Source organism: Sus scrofa, chromosome 1 (genome assembly GCF_000003025.6).
Source record: "Sus scrofa isolate TJ Tabasco breed Duroc chromosome 1, Sscrofa11.1, whole genome shotgun sequence".
Taxonomy (NCBI): domain Eukaryota; kingdom Metazoa; phylum Chordata; class Mammalia; order Artiodactyla; family Suidae; genus Sus; species Sus scrofa.
Window position 1 is genome coordinate 26,175,907 of NC_010443.5, and position 27,827 is coordinate 26,203,733.

Below are 27,827 nucleotides of genomic sequence, written 5' to 3' on the forward strand. Positions count from 1 at the left end.
TCTAATGGTTTTCCTTAAATCTTATACTCTCCCAAGAAATTTTTATAACTGGCTGATCTTTAAGACCGCTAAGCTCTGACATTATAAATTTAAGGGGGAATTTTAAGCCTTAGAAGCATTAAAAATGAAAAAGTAGCTATTTTGAGAGCTGAATTACACACTTAACAGAAACATGTATTGAGAGCCATATACAGGCTCCCTTAAAAATTCTACCAGTCACTTAAGATCCAAGAAAGAAAGCACACATGAAGAACTGGATTTGAAGCAATACAAACAGTGCTGTAAACAGATGAACTCTGCAAATACCAATGCATTTCTTGGAATTCTAATGTCACCACCATTTTTTTAAATTACCCAATGAATTGTTCTACACTTATAGTTGTACAACAATCATCACAACCCAATTTTATAGCATTTCCATCCCAAGTCACCACCATTTTTAATGTTGAGTTTTATACTAAAAGTATAAAACTGCAAATGACTGATTAAAAGAGATATTTTATGAAGGGAAAAGGCAGGTGAGTTTGGCCTGCTTTAAAAAACGGCTTAGGAATTCCCGTTGTGAGTCAGCGGGTTAAGAACCCAACGAGTATCCATGAGGATGCAGGTTCAATCCCTGGCCTTGCTCATTGGGTTGAGGATCCGGTGCTGCCGCAAGCTGTGGTGCAGGTCACAGATGCAGCTTGGCTCTGGCATTACTGTGGCTGTGCTGCAGGCTGGCAGCTATAGCTCCGATTCAATCCCTAGCCTAGGAACTTCCATATGCAGCACGTATGGACCGAAAAAGACAAAAAAAACAAACAAACAAACAAACAAAAAAAACAAAAAACAAAACCCCAAAAAACCAAACCAAACCAAAACAAAAAACAAAAAAAAACCATGCATCTGATAATATCGCTCTCTTTAGGTAGCCAGAAAGAAATTATCAGCTATCCTGATGTTTTCTAAAGAAAAATTTCTTATACTTGCTATACTAATAATAAATTGCTATATCAGTAAGGTTTGCAGAACTAGGATTTCCATGATAAGCCTGACCACTGTAACTCAAGGCCAGTGATTTCTCCCATTGTGAATGTCTGTCTTCCTCTACCCTGGCCAGTGCTGAGATGAGCACAAAGACTCAGAGAACCTCAGAGAACACCAGGTCCAAAAGTCAGGCTGAGTTTCCGGGAAAGGGGCTCATCAATTTGTTCTTTTCGTACTTCCAATATCAATTCCACCTCCCCATGCCCTTTGCTTTCATGGTGCAGAAGAACTCTTAAAAAGCCTCAGTTGGGCACCTCTGCCGGAGGCTCAAAGGGCAAGTCAAATACCTTATGAAAAGCCACAGGCCCCTGATCTCCAGGGAACGCACGAAGACACAGGGCAGTGAGGAGGTGCCTGAGAACATTGTGAGCATTTCATGCATTTGTGGACATCCAGCTTTACAGCATGCTAGACACAACTGAGGGCAGAAACATACATTGTTAATGAAGCAAAACAAACCCCAAGAGCAGAAGGAAAAAGAACAAGATAACGCAAGTCTGCAAGCCAGTACATAAGCAATGCAAGTTTTATATAGCACCAAGTCTGTAGACTGATAAATAACAGTACCTGGTTACAACCATGGTGGAATCACTACTATTAAATTATAGTAGAATGTAGCAGATATTCAATACATATTGTCCAAAGTGATAATAAATTTTCAAGAAGCTACTGCAGTGCAAGTTTGCTTAACTTTGTAAAGTACGTAAAACCTTCACTTTGTTGAACTGTGCATTTACCTTCTCTTTCCTATCTGAATGCTGTTAGTGGCACAGCTTTGCTAAAACAGTGTGTGGTATGGACTAATGATCCTATACAAAGAGAAGAGCTAGTGGGTTTCCAATTGGAAAAATTTTATGGAGATGACAATTTATGGTGAAAAAAATAGAGAGGATCAGAGAGTAAGAAAGCTGCAAGAAAGCAGAAAAGTCTCATATATGGAAGATGATGAATGCTTAGTGATCACATTAGAACCAAAGGAAATTCTGATTATCGCTTTAAATCTAAACTTTATGTCAAATCACAAAGACAGCTCAGTGGCTCAGCTGTTCCCAGGTGAACAGCAGTAACAGGTGGGTATGCAACAGGAGGCACTTGCTGATGTAAACACCCGGGCACACCCACACATACATCCAGAGTGAACTGAAGCTGTTTTACTATTCCTAAGAAATATCTGTATAAGTAATTACCATGTTTGGGTAGGGAAATTTGTTGGTTTCCTTTTGGATCTCAACGTACAAGGAAATTCTTAAAGTGCCCAGGCAGCCACAGAAAACTGATTGTGACTTTCCTCTTCCTCTTCCGTGTTCTTCTTGGCTTCAGCTGGCATATTAAAGGGCTTAAAGCACCTCAGTCCCTTGGTTCCTACACCTTCTCAGGCAGAGCCTTCTGCTTGGTATACAGAACTCTAGCCTCTGCCCAATGAACAAGCCCAAAATGAAGCAGAAAGATCTCTGCATTGCTCACTGTGCCTTATTCTCAGTAAGTTCTTCAAGAGCTATGCACATCAGAGGTTAAAGGAAAGTGGTGAATTTCTTGCAGAGGACTGGTTTGCTCAAAGCCCATCCCAAGAGCAGTCAAACCAGAGTGAGTAAAGAGACAGGCCCACGAGGAAGGAACGAAAGAGTTTCTGGAAAGAAAAGTGGAGAAGCTCCTTGGAATGGGATTTCCACAGCTCCAGTAACCTCGGCTGGTCTTAAGGCATGGGCTAGCTCACTTGGCTGGTTCTCTTGCCCCTAGGTGGGCTATCCTTTCCCCTCATCACCTCTTAAAGAAAACATGATAAATAAGATGCTTCTAAGATGAATGGACCAAGTCATCTGTGTACTTTTCTTCTAGATTATATCTGCTCTTTCATTGTAAACTATTTTATTTGAGCTATGGCTCAGGAAAAATGCTAACATATTAGAATTTTTTAAAAAAGCATCCCTGAATATTTCAAGATGAGTCCAATTAAAAAATAATTTAGTTGACAACTAGAACCACTGAAACAGAATCTTTGGCCGCAGGTCTTGAGCCTCAGTGTTTTTAAGCTCCTGGAGTAACAAGTGGGACTATTGACTGCTAAATTCCATATCCTCTGATGGTAGCATAATGTTTGGAAAAGATAAACCTGAGTATCGATACGTAAAGATACCCAAGAAAGTGGCATATGCCTAATGGTCAAGTAAATCTATGGTCACAAAAAAAGTAAAATGCATCAGTACTTGTGCTTCACATGTAAAAGCACTATGCAGGCATTCCCTAACTAAATGCCTGGTAAAGGTCCAAGGTGGATAAGAATCCCAAGAATTTCTGTCAGTTGCTATGTTAATATGGCAAGATTCAATTGACATTTTCTAAGAGTGAGAGTAGCCAGGAAGCAATATATAGAGAGGTTAAGAGCACATATTTGAAATACAGAAAGCCAAGATTTGGTAACTAAAAAAGTATTTTTTCTATAAGTAGAAAAAAACAAGCCCAGATGGCAGTGGGAACAGCTGTCCTGCTGAGTTGCTTATAAAGGAAGCATGTGGTGAGGTGGGTGCAATCAGACTCCACCTTAGAGACCCCTCCCTCCCATCCACCTGGGGGCTTTCTTGGCCTAAAATCACTAGGCAAGCAAATATACCTCCCTTTCTTTGAGATTCTTTATATATTCTTGGTTGTGGTAAAGATTAAAAGAGAATGTATATAAAATACAATGTATTGACATGCCCTAGGAACTTAACCATCAGTAGCTACCATTATTGACCACTGTTTTGGAATTGAGGGATGGTGAATGGATGGCATAAAAAAGGGAGTTCCCTGGTGGTCTAGTGGTTAAGGATGTGGCATTGTCACTGCTGTGGCTTAGGTTCAATTCCTGACCCGGGAACGTCCACATGCTGTGGGCATGGTGGGGGAAAAAGGGGGAGGTTTCTGAAAGTAAAAATCTTAGAGAAAATAAAAAAAGGTCTTTGAGATAGACTCTGTTTGAACTTGATAACATGCTACAGGTCAAAGACTTGGAAGAAGTTTCTGATGACTAAGATCAAACCAGCAAATACACATCTACAAACAAGGCTTAATCACTTTGAAAAATCCCATAGAGCAGCTGCCAAGCAAGCATGAGAATATGCCCCAAATCTTACCATAGAAACAGTATCATTCATCATCTTTCAATCAGCTTCATAGGGCTTCTGGTTATGGCACCACCTCCTCTTTAACCCCAAGAAAGTGGAGATTTTTACTCCCACAGCTTTTTCCTATACTATAGGAACACTGGACATATCTGCTAGTTTGGACATAATAGCAAGAAAAATACTAAGACTCCAGCTTTCAACCAATGAAGAGACCTATGTATCCAAATGGAGCTTTAGTAATGATAGTACATGAAATTCAATAGAAAACACATGATGGATATTTCATAACGGTTCGATTCTAAATTTGGTTGACATTTCTTATTCCTCCTGCATCGTGGAAGATGTTATTCTGGAATAATTGTCACTACTGCAGTTTAATTGAGCAAATTAAAGTTAGATACACCAACAAAGCTGCCCTCTTATTTATATTTTTAGCGCTTAATGATCCTTTGATAGTTTCAGCAGTACCTTGGGAAAACTGCCTCGTTTTTCATACTTAAGTACACATCCCATTTCCTGATCAACAGGTTTCAGAGTAAACACTATTCTTGAGTAACAGTCAGTGCAGCCCAGAGTAAGAAAGAAGAGAGTGTCTGGATTCTTTCCCAACATTTCTACAGGAACTTTATATGATTTATTTTAAGGTGTTTTATCAATTGTTTTCATAGCTATATCAAAAGTGACAATAGAAAAAAAAAGTTTTAAGTTAAAGACTTATTTTTATGAGCAATTCAGCTATAACCAAGAAGGCTTCCAGGTAGACTTGTGGTTGCCAAAGCAGGGGGAGGGAGTGGGATGGATTGGAAATTTGGGGTTAATAGATGCAAGCTATTGCCTTTGGAATGGAGAAGCAATGAGATCCTGCTGTATAGCCCTGGGAATTGTATCTAGTCACTTATGATGGAACATGATGGAGAATAATGTGAGAAAAAGAATGTATACATGTATGTGTGATTAGATCACCTTGCTGTACAGTAGAAAATTGACAGAACACTGTAAACCAGCTATAATGGAAAAAATAAGAATCATTATTGAAAAAAAAAAAAAAGAAAAGAAAGCTTCCAGGAGGTAAGTGGTAATCTTAGGCTGAAATGTCCTGCTCTAAAAATAGAGATGCAAACTTTGGAAAGGCTAAATTAGCAGATGGAAAGCACTTGAGAACCTGCAAAATCACTGGGTTTCATTAAGTCTACAGAATACGATTATTTTTTTGTGGTGGTATAACTCTCTTTTGTGGTTAATTCTTTCTGTTTATGAAAAAGTTATTTCTTAAGCAATTTCTGTGGTTGGTGGAAAAACTGAAAGGCTCTAAGCTATTTTGCAAATTTGAGGAAATATAAAATGAAAGCAATGTAAGAAAAAATGTTTACTCCTATCCTGTGTCCCTGATGTAAACAATGATTTTAAATGATTCTACTATCTTTTCTGAAATCACCTATACATTTTTCATCGAATATCTCTAACTACTAGTCCATATGCTTATATTTATAAATTGCTACTATGCTTTTCACACAAGTAAATCTATTCCATGCTCGTCTTATGCCAGATTACATAAATATGGATTGGGGTGAGAGACATCTCTCCCACCCTTTTAAAAGTTGACAGTGGGCCTTAGTGTCAAAAACACACATTCAAAAGCAACAGTGGGACAGCTCTGTAGAAGGTTAAATTGACAAAGCATTTAAGAAATACGTATCAGGCAATGACAAGCGGGAAAGAGAAAATGTGGAAATGATCTGGCAGGAGAAGAGATGAAAGACAAGGGAGATTAGAAGAATCGAAATCTTGCCCTTATTGGGGATCACCACTGAGAGGATACTGCTGCCATGTGGGGGTCCCTGCTTTGTGGGGGTGGTTGGACTGGTATGGCAAAGAGAGATGGCAGCCCTCGCCTGGGTTTTAGGTCTAAAAACCCAGCAGAACACTACCTTTAAATTTTATTTTAAGGTGATTATACCAATATTTACTTGTGGTAGTATAAAGGAGCAGGACCCCAAGGGGCCTCTTGTTTGTAGAAAAACTTAGCCCTGTAGGCCTTCCTTATTAGAGATCACCACTGAGAGTATGCTCAATGTTCCAAAGAAGAAATTTAACCAAAGAAATGAGATAATGAAGCAAAAAGGAAAACAGTCGAGCAAGACAAAGTAATAGTAGTTCAGCCATTAAACAAAATCAAGGGCCTTTAGTTTCTCAAGGCCTGTAGATGATATTTCACTTGATCTTAGCCAAAAGGCCGAGAAGCGATTGTAGATGATATTTCAAACCATATCCTTTGACCTGATTTGCAGATACTGAAACCCCTACCAGATAGAATAAGTTTACTGTATGATGCCCACAAACATGTAGACCCCAGACTCTAGTTGGAACCAGAAGGACGAGCTGACCAGAGATTTATGGCTCTGATCACAAGTGAGACATGACATCTACTTGGAACCACATGATGGACACAATCATCTCTGCAAATAGAAGTTTACTCCCTCTTCAGCCCTTTCTTCTTCTCCCTTTAAAATCTTTGAGCAAAATCTGGGGAGTGGGGAGGTGGCTCTTTGGGACATGAGGCTGCCTTCTCCCCAGGATTGCTGGCTTCCTCAATAAAGCTATCTTTCCTTTTACCCAACACTTATATCTCAGTACTGGATATTTTTTTTTTTTTTTTTTTTTTTTTTGGCTGTGCTTATGGCATGTAGAAGTTCCTGGGCCAGGGATTAAACCTGTGCCACAGCAATAACTAGAGCTACAGCAGGGACAATGATGGATCCTTAACCTGCTGAGCCATTAGGGAACTCCAGTACTGGATTACTGAGCTATAAGCAGCAGACCTGAGTTTGGTAACAACAGTGCTTCTCAAACTTTAATACACTTATGAATTATATGGGGGACCTTATTACAAAGCAGTCTTATTCAAAGGTCCGGGTTGGGGCCTGAGATTCTAAATTTCTAACAAGGTCCCAGGTGCTGCCATGCATCTGATTATAGTGGGACCACAGTGAGGCTTTAAAGCACAACAATTCCTTTCAATATGGTTCTACAACACAGCTTGTTGGAGAGAACAGTAACTATCAGAGCAGTGATTCTCAACTTGTTCTCCAGTAAAAATTAACCAGGGACCTTTTACAGATTTTGTATGTCCAGGTTCCTCTAAGAACCAAAAACTCAGAATTTCTAGGCCTCTTGTTTTTGCTAACACTTCCCAGGTGATTCAAATGTGCAGCCTTTGATGAGAACCACCAACATAAACGTAGGCCTCCAATACTTTGCAATGATAAGAATCCCATAGGTGAGAGGGTTTAACTTCAGGATGGTAAAGAGAAGTCAAAGGTTAATCAAGCAGCTACTGAAAATAGTCAGCCTTTATATAACGACCTATGTGACCTTGCCGGTCTCTTGTTCGGATCTTTAATCACTGTTGGCAGTTAACTGAGGCATGCTAGTCTCTTAACAGAATGATTCATTTTAAAGATAAAAGGCAATATTTAGTTTAATTTCAACACAGGGTGTCTGCAAGGTGCTCAGGCCTGTGAATGATCTGGATGAGGGGAGGGGTAGGCCCTTTGAGGATGACCATCAATCAGTTCCTACAAGGGCAAGCCTAAGGGCCCTGAAAGTGGTCCTTTGAGAACCAAAATATGACAGTACATGCTACAGGGTCTAGAGACCAAAAGCTCTGTCATATGGATTAGTCTTGCTTCCTGGTTCCATCACTTCCTAGCTGTGTGACGTGGCAAGTTGCTGGACCCCTTTCCATGCCCAGTTTCCTTGTCTGTAAGAGATGGGTAATAGGAGCTCCTGCCTCACTGTACTGCTGTGCAGATTATATGAGTTAGTACAGGGAAAGTTTGTAGAATGGCACCAGGCAGAGAGTTAAGTGCTAAGTGAGAATTGGGGACAGGGAGTTGTGGTGCAGTGTAAAGGAATCTGACGAGTATCCATGAGGATTCGGGTTCAATCCTTGGCCTCGCTCAGGGGGTTAAGGATCCGGTGTTGCCATGAGCTGTGGTGTAGGCTGCAGATATGGCTTGGATTCTGTGCTGCTGTGGCCAGTGGCTACAGCTCCAATTCAAGCCCTAGACTGGGAACTTCCATATGCTGAGGGTGCGGCCCTGAAAAGTAAAATAAAGAATTAGGGACAGCTATGTACCATTGTCATTGAGTATATGTACCCAACTCTTGCCACAACGAGCTCCTCGGAAGGACCAACTCTGAGAGGGAATGGCCACAGTGAGCCCAGAACTCTAGCCCCCATCTGGTGGAAGTATGCCCCGCTGCAGCCAAGCCTGGTGGATGAAGATCTACTATTGTCAGCAGGACAGCACTCTCCAGGGTGATGATCTCACTGGCCTTTTTTTCTTTTTCTTTTTCTTTTTCTTTTTGCTTTTTAGGGCTGCACATGTGGCACATGGAAGTAGCTAGGGGGTCATTTCAGAGCTGCAGCCACCAGCCACAGCCATGGCGGATCCAAGCCACATCTGCGACCTACAGCACAGCTCATGGCAACACCTAATTCTTTTTTTTTTTTTTTGTCTTTTGTCTTTTTTTTGTTGTTGTTGTTGTTTCTATTTCTTAGGCCGCTCCCGTGGCATATGGAGGTTCCCAGGCTAGGGGTTGAATCGGAGCTGTAGCCACTGGCCTATGCCACAGCCACAGCAACGCGGGATCCGAGCCGAGTCTGCAACCTACACCACAGCTCACGGCAACGCCGGATCGTTAACCCACTGAGCAAGGGCAGGGACCGAACCCGCAACCTCATGGTTCCTAGTCGGATTCGTTAACCACTGCGCCACGACGGGAACTCCCCGGCAACGCCTAATTCTTAACCCACTGAGCGGGGCCAGGAAGGTATGGAACCCGAGTCCTCATGGATACTAGTCAGGTTTGTAACCTGCCTGAGCCACAATGGGAACTCCCTCACTGGCTTTTTGATCAGTGCTGCTGGATAGAGGGAGCCCCTGGACTAGCATATGCTCATCCTGGGATCACTCTGCCTCTCTCAGCAGACTGCATGTAGATGTCCCCACCCCTGGATGGCCAGCTGGAAGAGCTCTTATTCTTATTCCTTTGAACGTGGTACCCATGCCAGGTCCAAGCTGTCAGGGAGAAGCGATTCCACACACTACCTTTTGGCAAAAGCACTTTGAAGTGGTGGCTACTCTGGTCCTTACAAAGTGGTCCCCAGCCCCCTGCTGAGCTGGAGCATCTGCCCATGTGCCCACTCAGCAGAGCAGAGTGGTGCATGTAAGTGGGGCCTGGGGAAACTGTAGCCTCAAGTTCTGCCATAGATAGGGAGCTAGGAGGGTCTTCTTACAGAACAGTGGGACAGGCAGGGCTTAAAAACATCTTCTGGGAATCTGAACAGTGTCAAGGGAAGGCCCCTACTATCAAATACGGGAGGAAATGTTCAGCTCTTTACCAGGTCCTTCTTTCCGAAGAACACAGTCCCACGCTTCCATCCTGCACAACATGTCAAAGCTGCCATGGGAGGTAACGCATGTTTCTGGGATGGTCTGACCTCTGCCTCATGACCTTCACTCTGATGTTCTGCTTTAAACTCTTTTCCAGCTCAGGGATCTCCGTGGGTCACAGGTGGACAGGATGGGGCATAAGCTTGTTCTGTTGTCCTAGGAAGCTGGCCCCATCAATGGCACCTCCTTTCAGGGTCCCAGCCAGACCCCCATTATTTAGTGGGAGTCTAGACGTCATCAGCCATCTGCAGCTCCACAAGAGCAGCAGCCAACCTTGACCCATTGTTTACCATGTAGCAGGACCTGCACTAAAAGCTCTTCACATGGGTTCTATTTCTCTTATCTAATCGGCACACCACACCACAAGATAAGGAGACAGGTGCTGTGAGCTCGGCTTTGACACAGAGAACAACACAAAGCACAGAGAGGGATCCAAGCCAACACCTTGAGAGGGGGCAGGATTTACAGCCAAGGAGTGTGACTCAGAGCCCATGCTGTCACCACTGAGAGTGTGAATGCCCTTATTTTTATATGGCTCTTAGGCTGAGGTTGTTGTTTTTTTTTTTTTTTTCTCCAAAAACAAAGTTTCATCTTCTCTTTATAGGGTTTGGTAGAGACCATTGTGTTTTGATGTTTCATCCTGTCCAGAGAGGCTTGCTGAGTGTTTACTCCAGCTTCCAGATACCCTCAGGAAACACCCTTGATGAGGCTGGCCCCCTGTTTAGGAATAACATCTCAATCTTTCAGATTATCATTCAAAACCTGGTCCTGTGAGGATGATAAAGGCATCCTTCTCTTGGAGGCAGCCCGGGGATCCTTAGTGGCCCTCCCTAGTCCTGAGGGTCCTGCAACAATCTGTCCCTCTACCCACCCCTCCTCAGAAGGGGGTGGGGCTAAGAGGTGGCCAGGCAGAGACAAGCATTTCCTTTCTCTCGTTTCCCTTCATGTCCTTCCCATGGCACAGAACTAACAAGCCTTTTATGCACCAGTCCTGCTTCTTGCTCTGATCAGAAACTGTATTTGTCACTTAAAAAGCAAACCAGCATGGGGAATCTAAAATAGTCAAACTCAGAGAAACAGAGTAGAATGGTGGTTGCTGGGTGGCAGTGGGGTGGTGGTGGGGCAGTGAGTATAGCTCCTATTCAATGGGTATAAAGTTTCAGTTATACAAAATGAGTATGTTTTAGAGATCTGCTGTGCAAAATTGCCCTATGGTTAATATTGCTGAATTGTACACTTAAAAGTTTGGTTTTTTTTTTTGTCTTTCGTCTTTTTTAGGGTTGTACCAGCAGCATATGAAGGTTTCCAGGCTAGGGGTCCAATCAGAGCTGTAGCCACTGGCCTACACCACAGCCACAGCCGCGCCAGATTTGAGCCGTGTCTGCGACCTATACCACAGCTCATGTCAATGCCAGATCCTTGACCCACTGAACGAGGCCAGGGATCGAACCCACAACCTCATGGTTCCTAGTCAGATTTGTTTCCACTGTGCCATGACAGGAACTTCTACACTTAAAAAGTTTAAGATCCTGAAAAAGAAAAATGGAGCTGGAGGAATCAGGCTCCCAGACTTCAGACTATACTACAGAGCAACAATCATCAAAACTGTATAGTACTGGCACAAAGACAAAATATAGATCAGTGGAAGAGCATAGAAAGCCCAGAATTAAACCCACGCACCTATAGCCAACTCATCTATGACAAAGGAGGCAAGGATATACAATGGAGAAAGGATGGCTTGTTCAATAAGTGGTGCTGGGAAAACTGGACAGCCACATGGAAAAGAATGAAATGAGAACACTCCCTAACACCATGTATAAAAATAAACTCAAAATGGATGAAACACCTAGGCACTATAAAACTCTTAGAGGAAAACACAGGCCAAACACTCTCTGACATAAACAACAGCAACATCTTCTCAGATCTGCCTCTTAGAGTATTAACAATAAAAACAAAAACAAATGGGACCTAATCAAACTTAAAAGTTTCTGCACAGCAAAGGAAACCCTAAACAAAAAGAAGACAACCCACAGAATGCAAGAACATCTTTGCAAGTGAAGTGACTGACAAGGGATTAATCTCCAAAATTTATAAACATCTTCTGCAGCTCCATACCAAAAAAGCAAACAACCCCATCAAAAAATGGGCAGAAGATCTAAACAGACAGTTCTCCAAAGAAGACATACAGATGGCCAAAAAACACATGAAAAGATGTTCAACATCACTCATTATTAGAGAAATGCACATCAAAACCACTCTGAGGTTCCACCTTACACCAGCCAGAACGGCCATCATCCAAAAGTCTACAAACCATAAGTGCTGGAGAGGGTGTGGAGGAAAAGGAACCCTAGTACACTGTTGGTGGGATTGTCAATTGGTGCAACCACTGTGGAAAGCAGTATGGAGATTTCTCAGAAAATTAAACATAGAACCACCATTTGATCCAGCAATCCCACTCCTGGGCATCTATCCAGAGAAAACCATGACTCGCAAAGACATGTACTCTGAAAGACATGTACTCTGATGTTCATTGCCGCACTCTTTTCAATAGCCAAGACATGGAAACAACCTAAATGTCCATCAACAGAGGAGTGGATAAGAAGAGGTGGTACATATACACAATGGAATATAACTCAGCCATTAAAAGGAAAGAAATACCAGCATTTTTAGCAACATGGATGGACCTAGAAATGATCATGCTAAGTGAAGTCAGCCATACAATGAGACACCAACATCAAATGCTTTCACTGACATGTGGAATCTGAAAAAAGGACAGAATGAACTTCTTTGCAGAACAGATGCTGACTCACAGACACTGAAAAACTTATGGTCTCCAGAGGAGACAGTTTGGGGGGTGGGGGGATGTGCTTGGACTGTGGGATGGAAATCCTGTGAAATTGGATTGTAATGATCATTATACAATGACAGATGTGATAAATTCATTTGAGTAATAAAAAAATAAAATATAGAAAAAAAGTTTAAGATCTCACGTTAAGTATTCTTACTTTAGTTAAAAAAAAAAAGCAGACCTACAAATGATAAGATCACTCACAGCTATCTCTTAATATTCATCTAAAAATACTGATAGCTATTCTACTTTTACTCTATATAAAGTGAAACACACAATGTGGTAAAGTGTTCTTTCCACCTACATAAATACTCATTTGAGAACTGATTTATTCTGTGGTAAGGGATCAGCTATCTGCTGCTTGTCCTTTTAACAGACCCATAAAAATGTTCTATGTGTTCAAAAATAATTTTCTTTTTTTTTTTAGATATGAGGGTCGCTAACTGGATGATCATTGTTGTTTTCTCATTTTTTTTAATTGTTATTTCTCCAACACAATTTTTTTTCTACTTACAGCATGGGGACCCAGTTACACATACATGTATACATACTTTGTTCTCCCATTATCATGCTCCATCGTAAGTATCTAGACATAGCACATTTGCAGCACCATGGATGGAACTGGAGACTCTCATACTGAGTGAAGGAAGTCAGAAAGAGAAAGACAAATATCCTATGATATCACTTATATCGGTATCTAATATACAGCACAAATGAACCTTTCCACAGAAAAGAAAATCATGGACTTGGAGAATAGACTTGTGGTTGCCTGGGGGGAGGGGGAGGGAGTGGGATGGATTGGGAGCTTGGGGTTAATGGATGCAAACTACTGCTTTTGGAATAATTTTCTCTTAATTTTCACTCTTGAATGCTACACAGTACTGTAAAAGCACATGTATCAGCCAATATAAATGCTAATCATAATGTCAACTACATAAGGTGATGGATATTTTAATCAGCTTATTGTGGTGATTATTTCACAATGTATGTATATAGGCAAACAGGAAACATTTTATTTGTTGATCACACCTCAACAATGATGAGAAAAAGAAGAAAAAAAGAAAACATGCCTGAAGTGCTAAGCATGTATCTGGACCACTCAATAAATGGTGATGAATGCTGTTCGAAAATAACCATGACTGCTGATAGTTAGGCTTTCTTTTTCTCTGTAATTTCAGAGTATCATTGGCTCCTTGAGGTCTGCACATGTACTCATGTCAAAACACACAACTGGTGAAGATATTCTTTTCAAGAAATGGAAGGAAATTTATTCTAAGTAGATTAAAGTACAGCTCTGGAATGATGATGTTTCCAAAAGCCCCAGGCATATATATGCCAGACATTCAGGAAGCCAAGTTTTCTGTTGGACCTACTCTTGGGAACACCCAAGGTACCTATTACTCCAGGCTGCAATACAGATGGAAAAGAGAAGGTTTTCCAATGATCACTACAAAATGCATTCATCATGGTTTAGGAGACAGGCATGGAATTTAATCCATACACATCTCCCTAAATGTCATACTCGGTTTCTTAAAAACCATTAAAAAAAAAATCAAATTCTCTCCAATTAATCTTAGGAAGAACAGTAAGTATGATACCCAGGTGCAGCAGAATCAGGAGAACCAGTACTGTTATTTCCATGGTTAAAGCCTCAAGTTAAGCAAAGAAAGCATGCAGAGCGCTCAGATGGAGAGTGGTGGTCCACGCAGCCTGCTTCCCACAGACCACCTCCTTAGTGGAGATGCCCCTCAGTAATGATGCGAGAAGGCTCACCCCACCGCTGTGGCTCAGCTCCACCCCAACACCTATCCCGCATGACAGCAAAGCAGCTGTGAGCAAGCAGCACAAACAAGCAGCACTTGAGGCCCGCACTTGAGGCTGGGAAAAGCGGGCACTCACCTCGGCGATCTTCAGCACTGCACTCCCATTCAGGTCAAAGGTCGGGGTGTAGGTTATGCAGAGTAAAACCTTTCACCAAGAGGTGGAGGGGGAAGGAAGAGAGAAGGGGTTAAAAATTTAGAAAGAAATTTCCATTTCACACATGCCATTTGTGCAGTCCTGTCTTATGAGGCTTTTGCCCTTTGCTGTGGTTGGTATGTTTCTTCAATTCGTGGCCACACATTGCCCAAGAAAACAGAGATGAATACTTATAAAGGCTACCTTCTTCCTGAAGGAAGGACCATTGTTAAGACTGGCTAGTTCCTCAACTATTCCAGGAGGTCTGTCCAATAATAAGGAAAACGGAATGGCCAGGCTCAGCCAGCTGCACAGTTCTGGTAAGTGTCATTATTATTGGCTTCATTTTATTGATGAGAAAACTGAAGCTCAGGATGATTAAATAAGCTGCCCAAAGTCACACAGGTACAAATTGTGGAGCTGAGATCCGAAGCCAAGTCATCGGACTCCCTGCCCTGACCAACTATGCAATACCGTCCCTACGACTTACTAGACCCAAGCATCACTGTAATTTCCTGTTCCCATCGCTTTCCTGGATCCATATAGGATTAGATGTTCTTTTATAGGCACTTCCCTCTTCCTCCTGTTACTTCCCCAGAACACTGCCTGCCACTTGTATATTAATTCCTAGTTTCCATTATTCTCCAAGTTATAGAGACAATGAATCAGTGACAGTTACAAGATCTTTGAAGACCATTAAAAATTCTGCTTTCTACTTGCAGAGCTACTAGGGAATAGATCAATAAAAGCCCAGGACATTTCAAGAATTGCTTCTAATTTTGTCGATAAGAGGCTAGACTCTTCTCTGTCCATTTGGCCCCTAACACTGCAACTTATCTTGCTGGTAGTCCCAGATGTGAAGCTGGCTGGTGTCTGCTCCTCAGTCCCCAAAGCCCACAGCCATGGCCTGCCTGCAGCCCGGCCTGCCACTGTGCGGCAGCCTTCTGAGAATGTTTCTCTTCTGGTCCCGCCCAACGCATAAAAGAGCATTGAAGCCCAGCAAATGCACTGACCCTGGACATACACCTAATCCACACACCAAGAGGCACAACTATCTGATGGCACAAGGGGCCTCTCTTAATTGCTCAATCTTGGTTACCAGCCAGGCCAGTCCTAGGAATGGTCAAGACTTCAGGGAAAGCAAATATACGAGTACCTGAAGGAAAAGGGGATCTTTGCCAATTTTAGTCACAAGGTTAGACAAATTCATTGTGGGTCCACTCTCAAGTTGCCTGACAGCCAAGAGCTGACTCTTCATAAAAATCCTCTAACTGCCACGCTGGCCAAAAGAGAGGAACTATGGGAACAACCACCCCAGAGCCTCACGGGAAAAGGCTTTCTTTTGTCAACTTATCTTTGGGGGTTGCGGTCTGGAACTCAAGGAGGGATGAAAGCTGAGGACAACTGGGTCGCCCATTCCTAATTTGGCCTGGGGAGCAGCCATGTCTTCTAATGCGTCTGTACTCGGTGCTCCCTCTGCCTGACACCTTCCTGTCCTTGGCTCTCCCCGCGTTCCTTCACATGGCTCCTCCTTCTGGCCTCAACTCAAATGCTCCCCCCCTCAGGGAGGCGTGTGGCCCTCCCTGAACCCCTCTCTAAAATGGCCTCGATCACAGCTGCTTGTGTCACTTACCTCAGAGCAAGCACCTATCTCATAATGGCTTTTTTATTTGCTCATTCCTAATCTTCCCATCAGACAATAATATCCACAGGGCATCTGACTGGTCCTCAAGGATTCCTCTCATGAGGCTTTCTGACTGTGATTTCCTGCTACCTTGCATGGCTTCTCTTTCTTGAATTCGTTCTTTTTTCTATGCCATGTTTCATGGCAGGCAGGTAGAGGGTGTGAGAGGCTGGTGGAGGAGGTGGTCTGGGGAGGTGGGGAGAGGACGTGGCCCTTCTGGGCTCTTGGTTTTTTAGGTACTGACAATAAAGATGGCAACTGACAATACTTTATAATATGGAACTAATAATGGCAAATATTAGTCTGAAGTAGCTAATTAACAACCTCACTTATAGGATCAACGATTGACTTCCTGATTTCCATCACTCCATGCATTCATACCCAGGAACAAGTTTGAAAAGAAGTTTCCAAACCAACCCAGGTTTCTGTGAGCAAGAGCTGCTTTGGGGCAGCAGTGGCTGGAGGAAGTGGGAGCGGTGTCTGTCGTGAGATCTTGGAAGGGCGTTGAGTTGCTGTACTTAGCAGTCAAGCTTCTGAAGGAACAGAAAAGGCTCGGCTCCCCCTGCCGGAGGGAAGCCAGCAAGTGTAGAGGGAGGCCTCTTAGCAACAGTCTGAAGGAAACTGAGGGTCTCTGCACCCAGCCAATGCTGATCCTGTTCAAAAGATCTTTGTAAACATGGCTCTCCATACCTCATGCCTGGTCCCTAAGATCAAAAGACTCACTCAGCTCTATGCAAAAACAAACAAGGAGTTCCCGTCGTGGCGCAGTGGTTATCGAATCTGACTAGGAACCATGAGGTTGCAGGTTCGGTCCCTGCCCTTGCTCAGTGGGTTAACGATCCGGCATTGCCGTGAGCTGTGGTGTAGGTTGCAGACGCGGCTCGGATCCCGAGTTGCTGTGGCTCTGGCGTAGGCCAGTGGCTACAGCTCCGATTGGACCCCTAGCCTGGGAACCTCCATATGCCGCGAGAGCGGCCCAAAGAAATAGCAAAAAAAGACCAAAAAAAAAAAAAAAACAAAACAAAACCTTAAAATGAAGCATATCAATGAAGCTGGCTCCTTAAGCACATGCAGTTTGTTTTGCTGGAAGCATGGGGTGCCCATCCCCCACCGCCATGATTCACAAGCCATATAAAGGGCCCCCAGTGTCTAGTAAGGGTGATGCAGCAGACAGAGATGACTTGTCAAAAATGAGAAACAATTAATGTGCCCAGTGCCTGGTAAGCATTAATTCGCTGGATTAAAACACAGACCGGGTGCAGGAAATTTAGGGCGACAGCAAATTAATTTAAAGTGTCTGACTTCCACTGCATAATGAAAGGGTAAGACGTTTAGATTCGTATTCTGAGCACGTTGGCCTCAAGGAAAACAGGAGCACCTAAATATTGAGGGCAATTCCATTAAAAATACATTCCTCACAGGGTCATTAAAGCATATTGACGACATTATTACTGCACAGCAGGAACCTGAGCGATAGGCAGCATCTTGTAATCTAGCCTGCTGGTACCGTCTTCACAAATGAGCTAAGAGGATGGGGGAAAGAGGCGCAGAACCTCCCATGAACAGGGAAAGATCATTACAAAGGCTAGCAAAAGTCCCCAGTATTAAAAAACAACAACTGAACAGTGGCCATGTATAAGAAAAAACCCCTCCGTTAAAAACATGTAAAGAAAGAAACACTCAATAATAAAGATGAGACTGGAAAGGGGAGAGAGAAGCTGATTTATTTTAAGAACTGGGCACAAGCGATAAGAATCTGGTTAGGGACAGAGAGAGAGGGATGTGGACAGAAAATGATGACATGAACCAGATGACAGGTGTGTGCTTGTGATCAGGAACACCCTAGATTAACCCCCTCTCAAGGGCACCTTAGCATCCTGACTGGGGTCTCGCCATCAGGCATGTTCCACCCTCTGATGATAACCATGACAGAGCAGGGGCTCTGATGTCAGGGCTAAAACACAAGTGTGTTACTAACGTGACTGTGGCCTGTGACTACTTAATTGCTGTGGCTTTGCCTATGTCCTCTCTCCCTTTATCTCACCTCACAAGGATATTCAAGGCAAAATCAATTAAATGACAGTTTTCTTTAAAAAAAGAATTCACGGAGTTCCCGTCGTGGCACAATGGTTAAAGAATCTGACTAGGAACCATGAGGTTGCGGGTTCGGTCCCTGCCCTTGCTCGGTGGATTAAGGATCCGGCGTTGCCATCAGCTGTGGTGTAGGTCGCAGACACGGCTCAGATCCCACATTGCTGTGGCTCTGGCGTAGGCTGGCAGCTACAGCTCCGATTGGACCCCTAGCCTGGGAACCTCCATATGCCGCGGGAGTGGCCCAAGACATGGTAAAAAGACAAATAAATAAATAAAATAAAAAAATAAATAAAATAAGAATTCATGCAAGGCCTCTATTTCTAGCCTGTCTTCATATAGAGATTAAACAAGTCTTATTTAACGCAACTCATGGCAGCCCTTCCAATGTAAATGATTAGACACATTTTAAGCAAAAAAAAAAAAAAAAAAAAAAAAAATCAGATCATCCATATTCAAAAGCATAAATCTTTCAAAGTCTTCATCCTACTGTATATCACTGCCCCCGATTCCTACTGTCCATAATCCTCATTATCGTGACCCAGCTCCACTTCCTCTCTCCTTGGTGTTCTCCTTTTCAGGCCCAAGATCAATTTAAGCCATTATTCACCAAAGTTCTATCTGCTGGGGTTGGGGCTGGGGGGGGGTCCACAAATACCAAGCAAACAAAATCTTTACCATAAGACTCACTCCCTATTGGAGAAATAAATGCCTGCACAACTATACTCTACAGCCCATTGTAGTAAGTGCTACCGCCATAATAATTTTGAAGGTTAAAACACACCCCAACTTTGGGAGACAGAGAAGTGGAGATGACACTTGACCAAAGCACTGATACAGCAGAGAAAAGGGACAGATGTACCAAGGAAAGGAACTGTCATGAGGAAAGACGTGAGGTATAAAGACAGAGGATGGAGATGATGCCAAACACATTGGCTGGAACCTTATCACACATGCCTTATTTTAGGCCCAGTGAGGGCAACAAATCGCAAGTAAAACTAGACGTACTGAGATAAACTGGAAAGCAGAGTGATAAAGCAGACAATATGATGTAGATGAAACTAAAGACAGGAGTTCCCGTTGTGGCTCAGTGGTTAACGAATCCGACTAGGAACCGTGAGGTTGTGGGTTCAATCCCTGGCCTTGCTCAGTGGGTTAAGGATCCGGCATTGCCGTGAGCTGTGGTGTAGGTCGCAGATGCGGCTTGGATCCCGCATTGCTGTGGCTCTGGCATAGGCCGGTGGCTGCAGCTCTGATTCGACCCCTGGCCTGGGAACCTCCAAATGCCGAGGGAGGGGCCCTAGAAAAGACAAAAAGACAAAAAAAGAAGAAATTAAAGACAGATCTAGTCATTCCAGTGGCAATGGACTGACTGGGGTGAATTTGGTGAAAGGATGTGGGAAATTCACAAAATAGGAGGCGAAGGTCATGTAAATATGAAACCTGGGTGTCATTCACTTATAATTAAGGAATGAAACCCAGGGATGATGACAAGGAGGCCATTAAGAAGTGAGCTTGGGGGAATGAATGAACCAACCCTAAGGCACATGAGGGACAGGAAGGTATATGAAATGAACATGGAATTCTTCTTTTCTTCTTTCTTAAGCTAATTAATTAAAAGTAAGTAAAATTGTCTTAATTTACACATAAGTGCTTCGTAAGGTGACTGCAGCTTCATTTTTCCAAATATCAGATTTTGTTTATAAATCAAACCAAACAATCTACTATAGTTCCAAAAAGTAACTCAAAATGTGAGTACAGCCCACAGAAGGCCTCGTCTTTCCTGGTGCTTGGAGAGGAGCAGCGCCTCTGGAAATCCTTGACCTCAGGGGCGTTTCAAACCCGGGCTCTGGTTCTGGCTGAAAATTGAGCTTTGTGATGTAACACACCGTTCCTTCTGGCCTCTCATGTATACTGCCTTGAAAATTCATACACTTCAATGTGTTTGCATGATTCCTTCGCTTTGGAAAGAGCCCAGTTCTTTTCTTAACTCTGTCAAATTCAGCAAAAATCAGGACGGAAAATTCAGTGATGAGGAGGGGACTACTGAAATGCCCTTCTCTTGGGTGCAGGGCTTACCTACCTCCTGGGAGTGCAGCCTTGAGCGTGAACTGCGGAAAGTGTACCTCGGCCAGGAAATAGAAACAGGGGTTCTTTCCCTCACGGTCCACGTACAAACAATAAAGCAGTTCTGTCTTCTGAAGACGCAGAAGGGCAGAATACATATCCTTAGAGTGAGAGCGGGTGGCGTATCACAAAGTCAACAGAGAATTTCAGAGGACATCTTCCTATTGGCTATATTTATTTTTTAATATTTTATTTATTTTTAATTTATTTTTTGCTTTTTAGGGCCACATGTGTGGCATATGGAAGTTCCCAGGCTAGGGGTTGAGTCAGAGCTGCAGGTGCCAGCCTACGCCACAGCCACAGCAACACCAGATCTGAGCCTTGTCTGCAACCTACACCACAGCTCATGGCAACGCCGGATCCTTAACCCACGGAGCGAGGCCAGGGATTGAACCCACATCCTCATGGTTACTATTTGGGTTCATTACCGATGAGCCACAACAGGAATTCGCCCTGTTGTCTACATTAAAAATGTAGGTGCCAAAGGTAAGCATTCTTTTCCTACTGTGATCAAAGTCCTGCCAGCTCAAAATAGCTCTTTTCATGGGGACTGTCCTGTGGGCTGCAGGGTGTTGAGCAGCATGCCTGGCCTGAACCCTCTAGATGGCAGCGGCCCTCCCTTTGTCCAGGGTGACAACCAAAAATGTCTCCAGAAATCGTCAAATATTCCCTGGGAGACAATTCTCCCCTGCTGAGAACTACTCTGAGGTCATTTACAACCCATATAACCACAGTTGTGGATAGAAATGAGACTTTGGACATCACACTGCTTCCAAAAGTCCTCCCAGCTGGGATGCAGGACTTCCAGCCGGGACCCAGGGTGAGCCACTGACCCTTCACTGTGATTCATGGATCTTGGACTGGGGTTAACAATGAGTGGTTGAGTCACAACCCCAATCTTTATTTGGATTCCCCAAAATGAGTCAAATTATTTTAGGGCATGAAACATCTACCTCATGACTTAAACTGATTTATCTCAGCTGAGGTGATGTCATTACAAAAATCACTTTCTGGCTTAACTTGCCCAAATTCTGGCAAATAGCTATTCTGAGTTTTTTTTTAAGTCAAGAGAAGATTTTTCTAGAGCTCATGAGTCCCCATTTTGGAAAACAATTCAAATTATTTATTGGTTTATGGCCCTGCCTCAGGTTCTTCTCCGGCCTTTATTTTTTGCCACTAGTAATAAGCTTAATATTCATTACATGCATTGCCTGTGCCCTTAGCACCTAATTCTAGGAAATACTATACCAGTGAGATCCACAGAAAAAAATACATAAATATTAAATTGTAATGAACTTAGCCAATTCACTTAAACAAATAAACAACCTGTTCTTATTCTTATTCTTTCTCCTCTAAATTCTCTCTCGGCAAACTTGCGTAACACTTAACCTCTAACTAGAGATCTCACGAGTATTTCTAGAGTTGATGTTTCTCCCAAGTCAATCCCTAATTTCATTTTATAAACATGAGAAATCAGTATATGCAATTTCATGAAAATCACATTAACCATACTAAGTCTTTACTATGGTAAACAGCTAACACTTCTTCTTGCTCTAAAATTCTTAAATATGCAACCATTAAAATGATCCTTATGAGGTCTCTTGTGGTACGGTGGGTTAAGAATCTGGCACTGTCACTGCAGTGGCTCACGTCACTGCCGTAGTGCAGGTTCAATCCCTAGCCCAGGAACTTCCACATGCCGTGGGCGCGACCAAAAGGTTTAAAAAAAAAAAAATCTTTAAAGGGATAAATACAGCCATGTGAGAAATGCTTATAATCTATAGTTAAGTGAAAAGCAAGAAATAAAATCCCAGATACACAATGAATATGACTGTAAACATATAAATAGATATGACTAGGAACAAATATACAAAAATCAGAGTGATGGGATTTACAAAGAACTTTTTCTTTTTAAATTATTATTTATTTTTGCTTTTTAGGGCCACCCCCATGGCATATGGAAGTTCCCAGGCTAGGGGTCGAATCGGAGCTGTAGCTGCCGGCCTACGCCAGAGCCATAGCAACGTCAGACCCAAGCTGCGTCTTCGACCTACACCACACCTCAGAGCAACACTGGGTCCTTAAACCATGGAGTGGGTACAGGGATGGAACCTGCCTCCTCATGGATACTAGTCAGATTTGTTTCCACTGAGCCATGACAGCAACTCCCAACTTTTTCCTATTCTGGAAAGCCTGTAATGTGAAGCTTCTTGTATTTCTTTAAATTATTCCTTTCAATTATTATAATTCTTTGATATCTGACAATACACACTCACCCGCTCCCTAAGTTAGCCCCTTGAAACCCATCATTCAGCAGAATCTCCAGCTCCAAGTTGTGTAATCATCTTGGATTCTCCCCTTCTCACCCATTCCCTGCCTACCCCACTGCCAGTCACCAGCTGCTGGGAATCTGCTCAGTGCCCTCAGCTGCCCTTTTCTGCACTCAGCTGCAGGGCACCCCTCCTGGGGCCACGGACCTGGCTTTCACAATAAGCCATTTCACCGGTGCCTCTGCCTCGGTTCTGCTGATTCCCCAAGTATCCTTCGAAAACCCTCCCCCTTCCCTGCACCTTCATGGTCTCAGCTCTGAACACTTTTCTGCTCACGCTGAAGACTCCCCAGTCTCTCCGGCCTCCCACCTGCTTCCCCTGACCAGGCCCTGAAGAATCTGCTTCACCCTCCCCTTCTGGCTCAGCGTTTGTTATTCCTCACTATTCCCAGTTTCCACCTGTGCTTTTGCATCTCCAAGACTTTTCTTTCAAGAAAAGAATGGCCTCCCTCCCAATAGAATTAGTTGAATTCCAAACAGCTTTCAAAATCTAACTCAAATAGGATCCCCTCCTTGAAATGGTGATCTGCCCAGCTGAATGTGGTTTCTCCTTCTGAATTTTCCCGTAAACTTTTCTTCTGCTACAACGTACACAACTCGCTTGAATTAGGGTAACAGTGTATATCTTTATCTTTTCCCTATTAGATTATAAATCCTTGTCTTGGTTTTGCCTTTAGTTCCATAAAGTTTCACATATTGTTGGTAATGAAAATATATTCACAGTCAATGAAATAAAGTCTTAAAAAAAAAAAAAAAAAAAAAGTCCAATGGAGAGTTCCCGTCATTGCTCAGTGGTAAGGAACCTGACCAGCATCCATAACGTTTGCAGGTTTGATCCCTGGCCTTGCTTAGTGGGTCGGGGATCCGGCATTGCCGTGAGCTGTGGTATAGGTCGCAGGCGTGGCTTGGATCCCACGTTGCTGTGGCCGTGGGGTAGGCCAGCAGCTGTAGCTCCGACTCACCCCCTAGCCTGGAAACTTCCATGCGCCTCAGGTGCAGCCCTAAAAGGCAAAAAAAAAAAAAAAAAAAAAAAAAGTCCAATGAATTATCTTTTCTAGTTTAACTATAACAAATTTATTTGGACCTGATCTCACAGCTAGATTTTTAAGAAGTAGATTTCACCTGTGTATTTCAGATAGCACCTTTATACCTCCTCTTTCCCTCTGAGCCTCTGTAGAATGGGTGTGTCATCTCAGACCCATATACATATGGCGCTTTTGATAGTTTTATACTCAATGCTTATAGACATGACCAATCAAGACCCTCAAAACAGTTTATAAAGGGCTAAAGACAACTTGATTCCCTACATGCTAAATATTTAATAATTATAAAACTCATCTAGAATATCCAAATGATATGAACTACGCCTAGTAGGACAAAAAAGGAACTTATTGGCACAGATAAATGGTGGGTGTTTCCTGCAGACTGTGGGATCATGGCTAATGGTTAGGATCCTAAAAATATCTAGGTGTATAATTTACACATAATAATTTACAAAATTCTTCTTTTGGGCAAAGAAGCTACAATTCAGCAGTAGTAAAAATGATGAGGTCCTTTTTTAGGAATCATAAATAAACATGGCTTTTTTACTCCCTTAACTATAGAAAAAAATTACCCTATTATAGACTGTATAGGAGGAGGCTAAGAAGAAAAGAGATATGAAGAAATGCATAAAGCAGTGGTATTTCTAGTGTTCTAGACCATAATTTGAGTGAGTTCCGAGGTGTTGCTTTTATCATGATGCTACATTTATTCTTTTCTAATAAAAGTAAATGAAAATGAAAAAATGAAAGTGCAAAAATGAAAATGAAAAATGAAAGCTAACACTGACTGCTATACCATGCACTGTTCTAGGTACTTCTTTTCTATTAACTTATTAAAGACTGACTATAAAATAATAATATATTAATATAGTTTGCATTTTACAGATCAGAAAATTGATGCACAGATAAACAACTTTCCCAAGGTCACCAGGCATTCTAGCTCGAGAAGGACTCTCTTACCACTCTGCTACTGGGTATTTTGAAAAGAAAAGTAACAAGATCGTTTCATAGGACAGTTACACCAGGCCATTCTTTCACTCTTGCAAGCACACTTGACCACTTAAACGTTCCTCAATGAAGTCCTACTTTAAGAAGAGATTTCTTTCCTCTCATTATGTTTCACTCTTTTTCAGAAGACATATTACTCACATTAGCCTTGCAAACAGAAATATGCACAGTTTTCTTCTCCACCTATCAAAAACCACACATCCAAATACCAGATCAACTCCCAGCCTTGCTACAAAGCCTTTATGGAAAAACACAAATGGCTGAAAAAGCAATTCTGCTATCAACAAATGTGTAAACCCAGCCAAGCAGCTGAACCACACCAATTTACCTATAAAAAGATGGATCTGACGATGTATGAGGTTACTTTAATTCTAAAGTATGAATCCATGTTGATCTTTCTTATTGTTGTTTTTGTTTTTTTGTCTGTCTTTTTAGGGCCACACCCGCGGCATATGGAGGTTCGCAGGATAGGGGGTCTAATCAGAGCTGAAGCCGCCAGCCTAGACCACAGCCACAGCAACACCAGATCTGAACCTCATGGTTCTTAGTTGGATTCGTTTCCACCGTGCCATGACAGGAACTCCATCTTTCTTATCTTTGAACTCAGATTATCTATAATCACAACTTCAGGTGTTTTGTTCGTCATTTATCCTGGTGGGGCCACTGAAAACTACCCCATGTGTTTCATTTCCTCCATTAGTCAATAACTAAATTAGCAAGCAATTAGTAAGCCATGGGCCAGATGCTCTGGTAGGCACCAAAGGAATAAAGACAATACTAACAGTATGTAATTAGGGAAATTTTCCACCATGCCGCAATCAAGAATTTAGGACTGGCTAGTTGGAGAAATTACAAATGCAGTTTCCCCGAATAAGCCAAGGCAGGTAGTCCCCAGCCTGAGCTAACCTCACACCTCTCTGATACATCATCATCCCTTCCCCTCTGAGTCAAGTGTATAGTGGGGGGAAAAAAACCAATAGCAACAACCAGCCGGAGGTGCTGGAGGAGATGAAGCACCAGCTGCCTCTAGCAGGGGAAGGAAGCCAGACGATGATGCTGGTGCAATAAGTGATTGTGGCCGACTGCCAGCTCTCTCTTAACACTATCCCTGTCTCTTTCAAGACTAGAATTCTGGGCACATGGCTGCTCCAAATAAAGACTACACTTCCCAGCCTTCCTTACAGCTGCTGCCATATGACCTATGACTGAGTCCTGGCCAATGGGAAAGAAGCAGAAGTGTTTCCTTCCCCTTCCTCTTCCCGGTTGGCTGGAATGTGGACGTTTTTTGGCAGGAATCGGGGAGCCCTTTTGCAGATCACAAAGTGGAGGCACGAACTTTAAGATAAAAGGGTCTCTGATAATGGGGTTCAGCCCAAACTGACCTAAGTTAATGCAAAAGAAAAGAAAACTTCTGCCTTTTCCTGGCTATAATGAATCCTAATATAGCCTTCCTTCCCTTTCTCCAACCCTATCCTCCTGTCTACTGGATTCTTACTCGTGCTTTAAGTTTTAATTGCTTTAAATGTCACTTAAGAACAATCTTCTCTGGCCTCTTCATCTGCCCTCCATTAGGCCATATCATAAATACACATTTAGTTTCCTAGGGTTTTGTTTCATTGTATTTATTACAGCTTAGGTGTATTTACCTATTTCATTGATTTCTATCTCCATTACTAGCCTCCAAGCAAAGATTTTGTTTGGTTTTGTTTTCTTCACAAACAGGATCTTCTGCACCTAGCACAGGGCCTGACACATACGAAGCAATCAGGTCTTTGTAGAATAAATGATTGAGGAGTTCCCACTGTGGTGCAGTGAGTTAAGAACCCAACTGCAGCTACAGAGGTGCGCGTTCGATCCCTGGCTCAGCACAGTGTGTTAAAGGATCCGGTGTTGCTACAGCTGCAGCACAGGTTACAGCACAGGCCTGGATTCAATCCCTAGTCTAGGAACCTCCATATGCTGTGGGGCAGCCACAAAAAAAAAAAAAAAAAAAAAAAGAAAGAAAGAAAGAAAAAAGAAAAAGGAAATTAGAGGATCTCATTACTCTATTAGGAACTTTAGAATATCCACAGTAAATACTGAAGGCCTCTATATAACAAATCATTGGGAAAAGTTTAAAAATATCTAGCTGACTAGCTCTCAAATGTATTCAAAGAGCATGGCATGTGGCAAGGGTGGTGTTTGCTTAAGAAATTAATGGGTAATATGAAAATATCTTCATCTCAACAAATAATGCATAGAGTATTTAACGGAAAAATCACATTTCTCAGTTTTCAATGTTTGCTTCTACTTTTTCACTTTTTTTTTTTTTTTTTTTTTTTTTGCTTTTCAGGGCTGCACCTTGGCATATGGAAGTTCCCAGGCTAGGGGTTTAATCAGAGATGTAGCTGCTGGCCTATACCACAGCCACAGCAACACCAGATCTGAGTCTCCAACTACACCACAGCTCACGGCAATAGCGGATCCTTAACCCACTGAACAAGGCCAGGGACTGAACCCTCGTCCTCATGGATACTAGTCGGACTTGTTACCGCTGAGCCACAACTTTTTCACGTGTTTTTATTGCCCGTCTAATGCAGTCATACCAAAGGGTAAAGAAGCCTGGGAGGAAAACTTAGAATTTTCTCAATATGCGTGAAAGGAAAAAGACCATCATCATTTGACCTTAGCAGCAGGAAGAGGGCGGGCTATCTGAGAACCATTTACTTCACAGAACCACATATTTTAGACACTTCCCTGCATTAAGGGCAGAAATAATATGTCTGTAAGCCTGTCAGCTCAACCCTCAATAAGAGTACGTTCCTAATGAGACAGTTTTCCTCAAACACTGGACTTTTTGTTCATACTAGAGATTGCTGCAAATCTTCCAAAGTATTTTAGTAGCTTTAGACTAAGAAGGGATTTCTCCTTGTTTATAAGAAGGCAAGAGAATTTAGCCATTTAACCCTCAAACTTTGCTAATGATCATTCCTTCCATAATGGATTCTGGGAAGGCCAAATGCCCAGAATTAGAATAGGAAACTAACCATTTGGATAAACGACCCAAATAATCAGACTCTGCTATTAAAACATTGTTGAGAGGAGATTTAGAAATGATCTTTCCGGAGTTCCCGTCGTGGCGCAGTGGTTAACGAATCCGACTAGGAACCATGAGG

General features: G+C 42.6%; 1 protein-coding gene across 6 annotated transcripts in view; it reads right to left on the reverse strand.

The window, feature by feature from the left end:
- ARFGEF3 (ARFGEF family member 3) overlaps positions 1-27,827 on the reverse strand; it is a 187,535-nt gene that overhangs the window by 106,570 nt on the left and 53,138 nt on the right. For 5 of the 6 annotated variants that reach the window (XM_021087441.1, XM_021087436.1, XM_021087446.1 and 2 more), the window contains one exon: positions 14,334-14,402. In XM_021087441.1, coding sequence (XP_020943100.1) covers positions 14,334-14,402 — 69 coding nt within the window. Of the gene's footprint in view, positions 1-14,333; positions 14,403-20,248; positions 20,548-27,827 lie in introns of those variants that run through there. The other variant, XM_021087461.1, reaches the window with a different exon arrangement.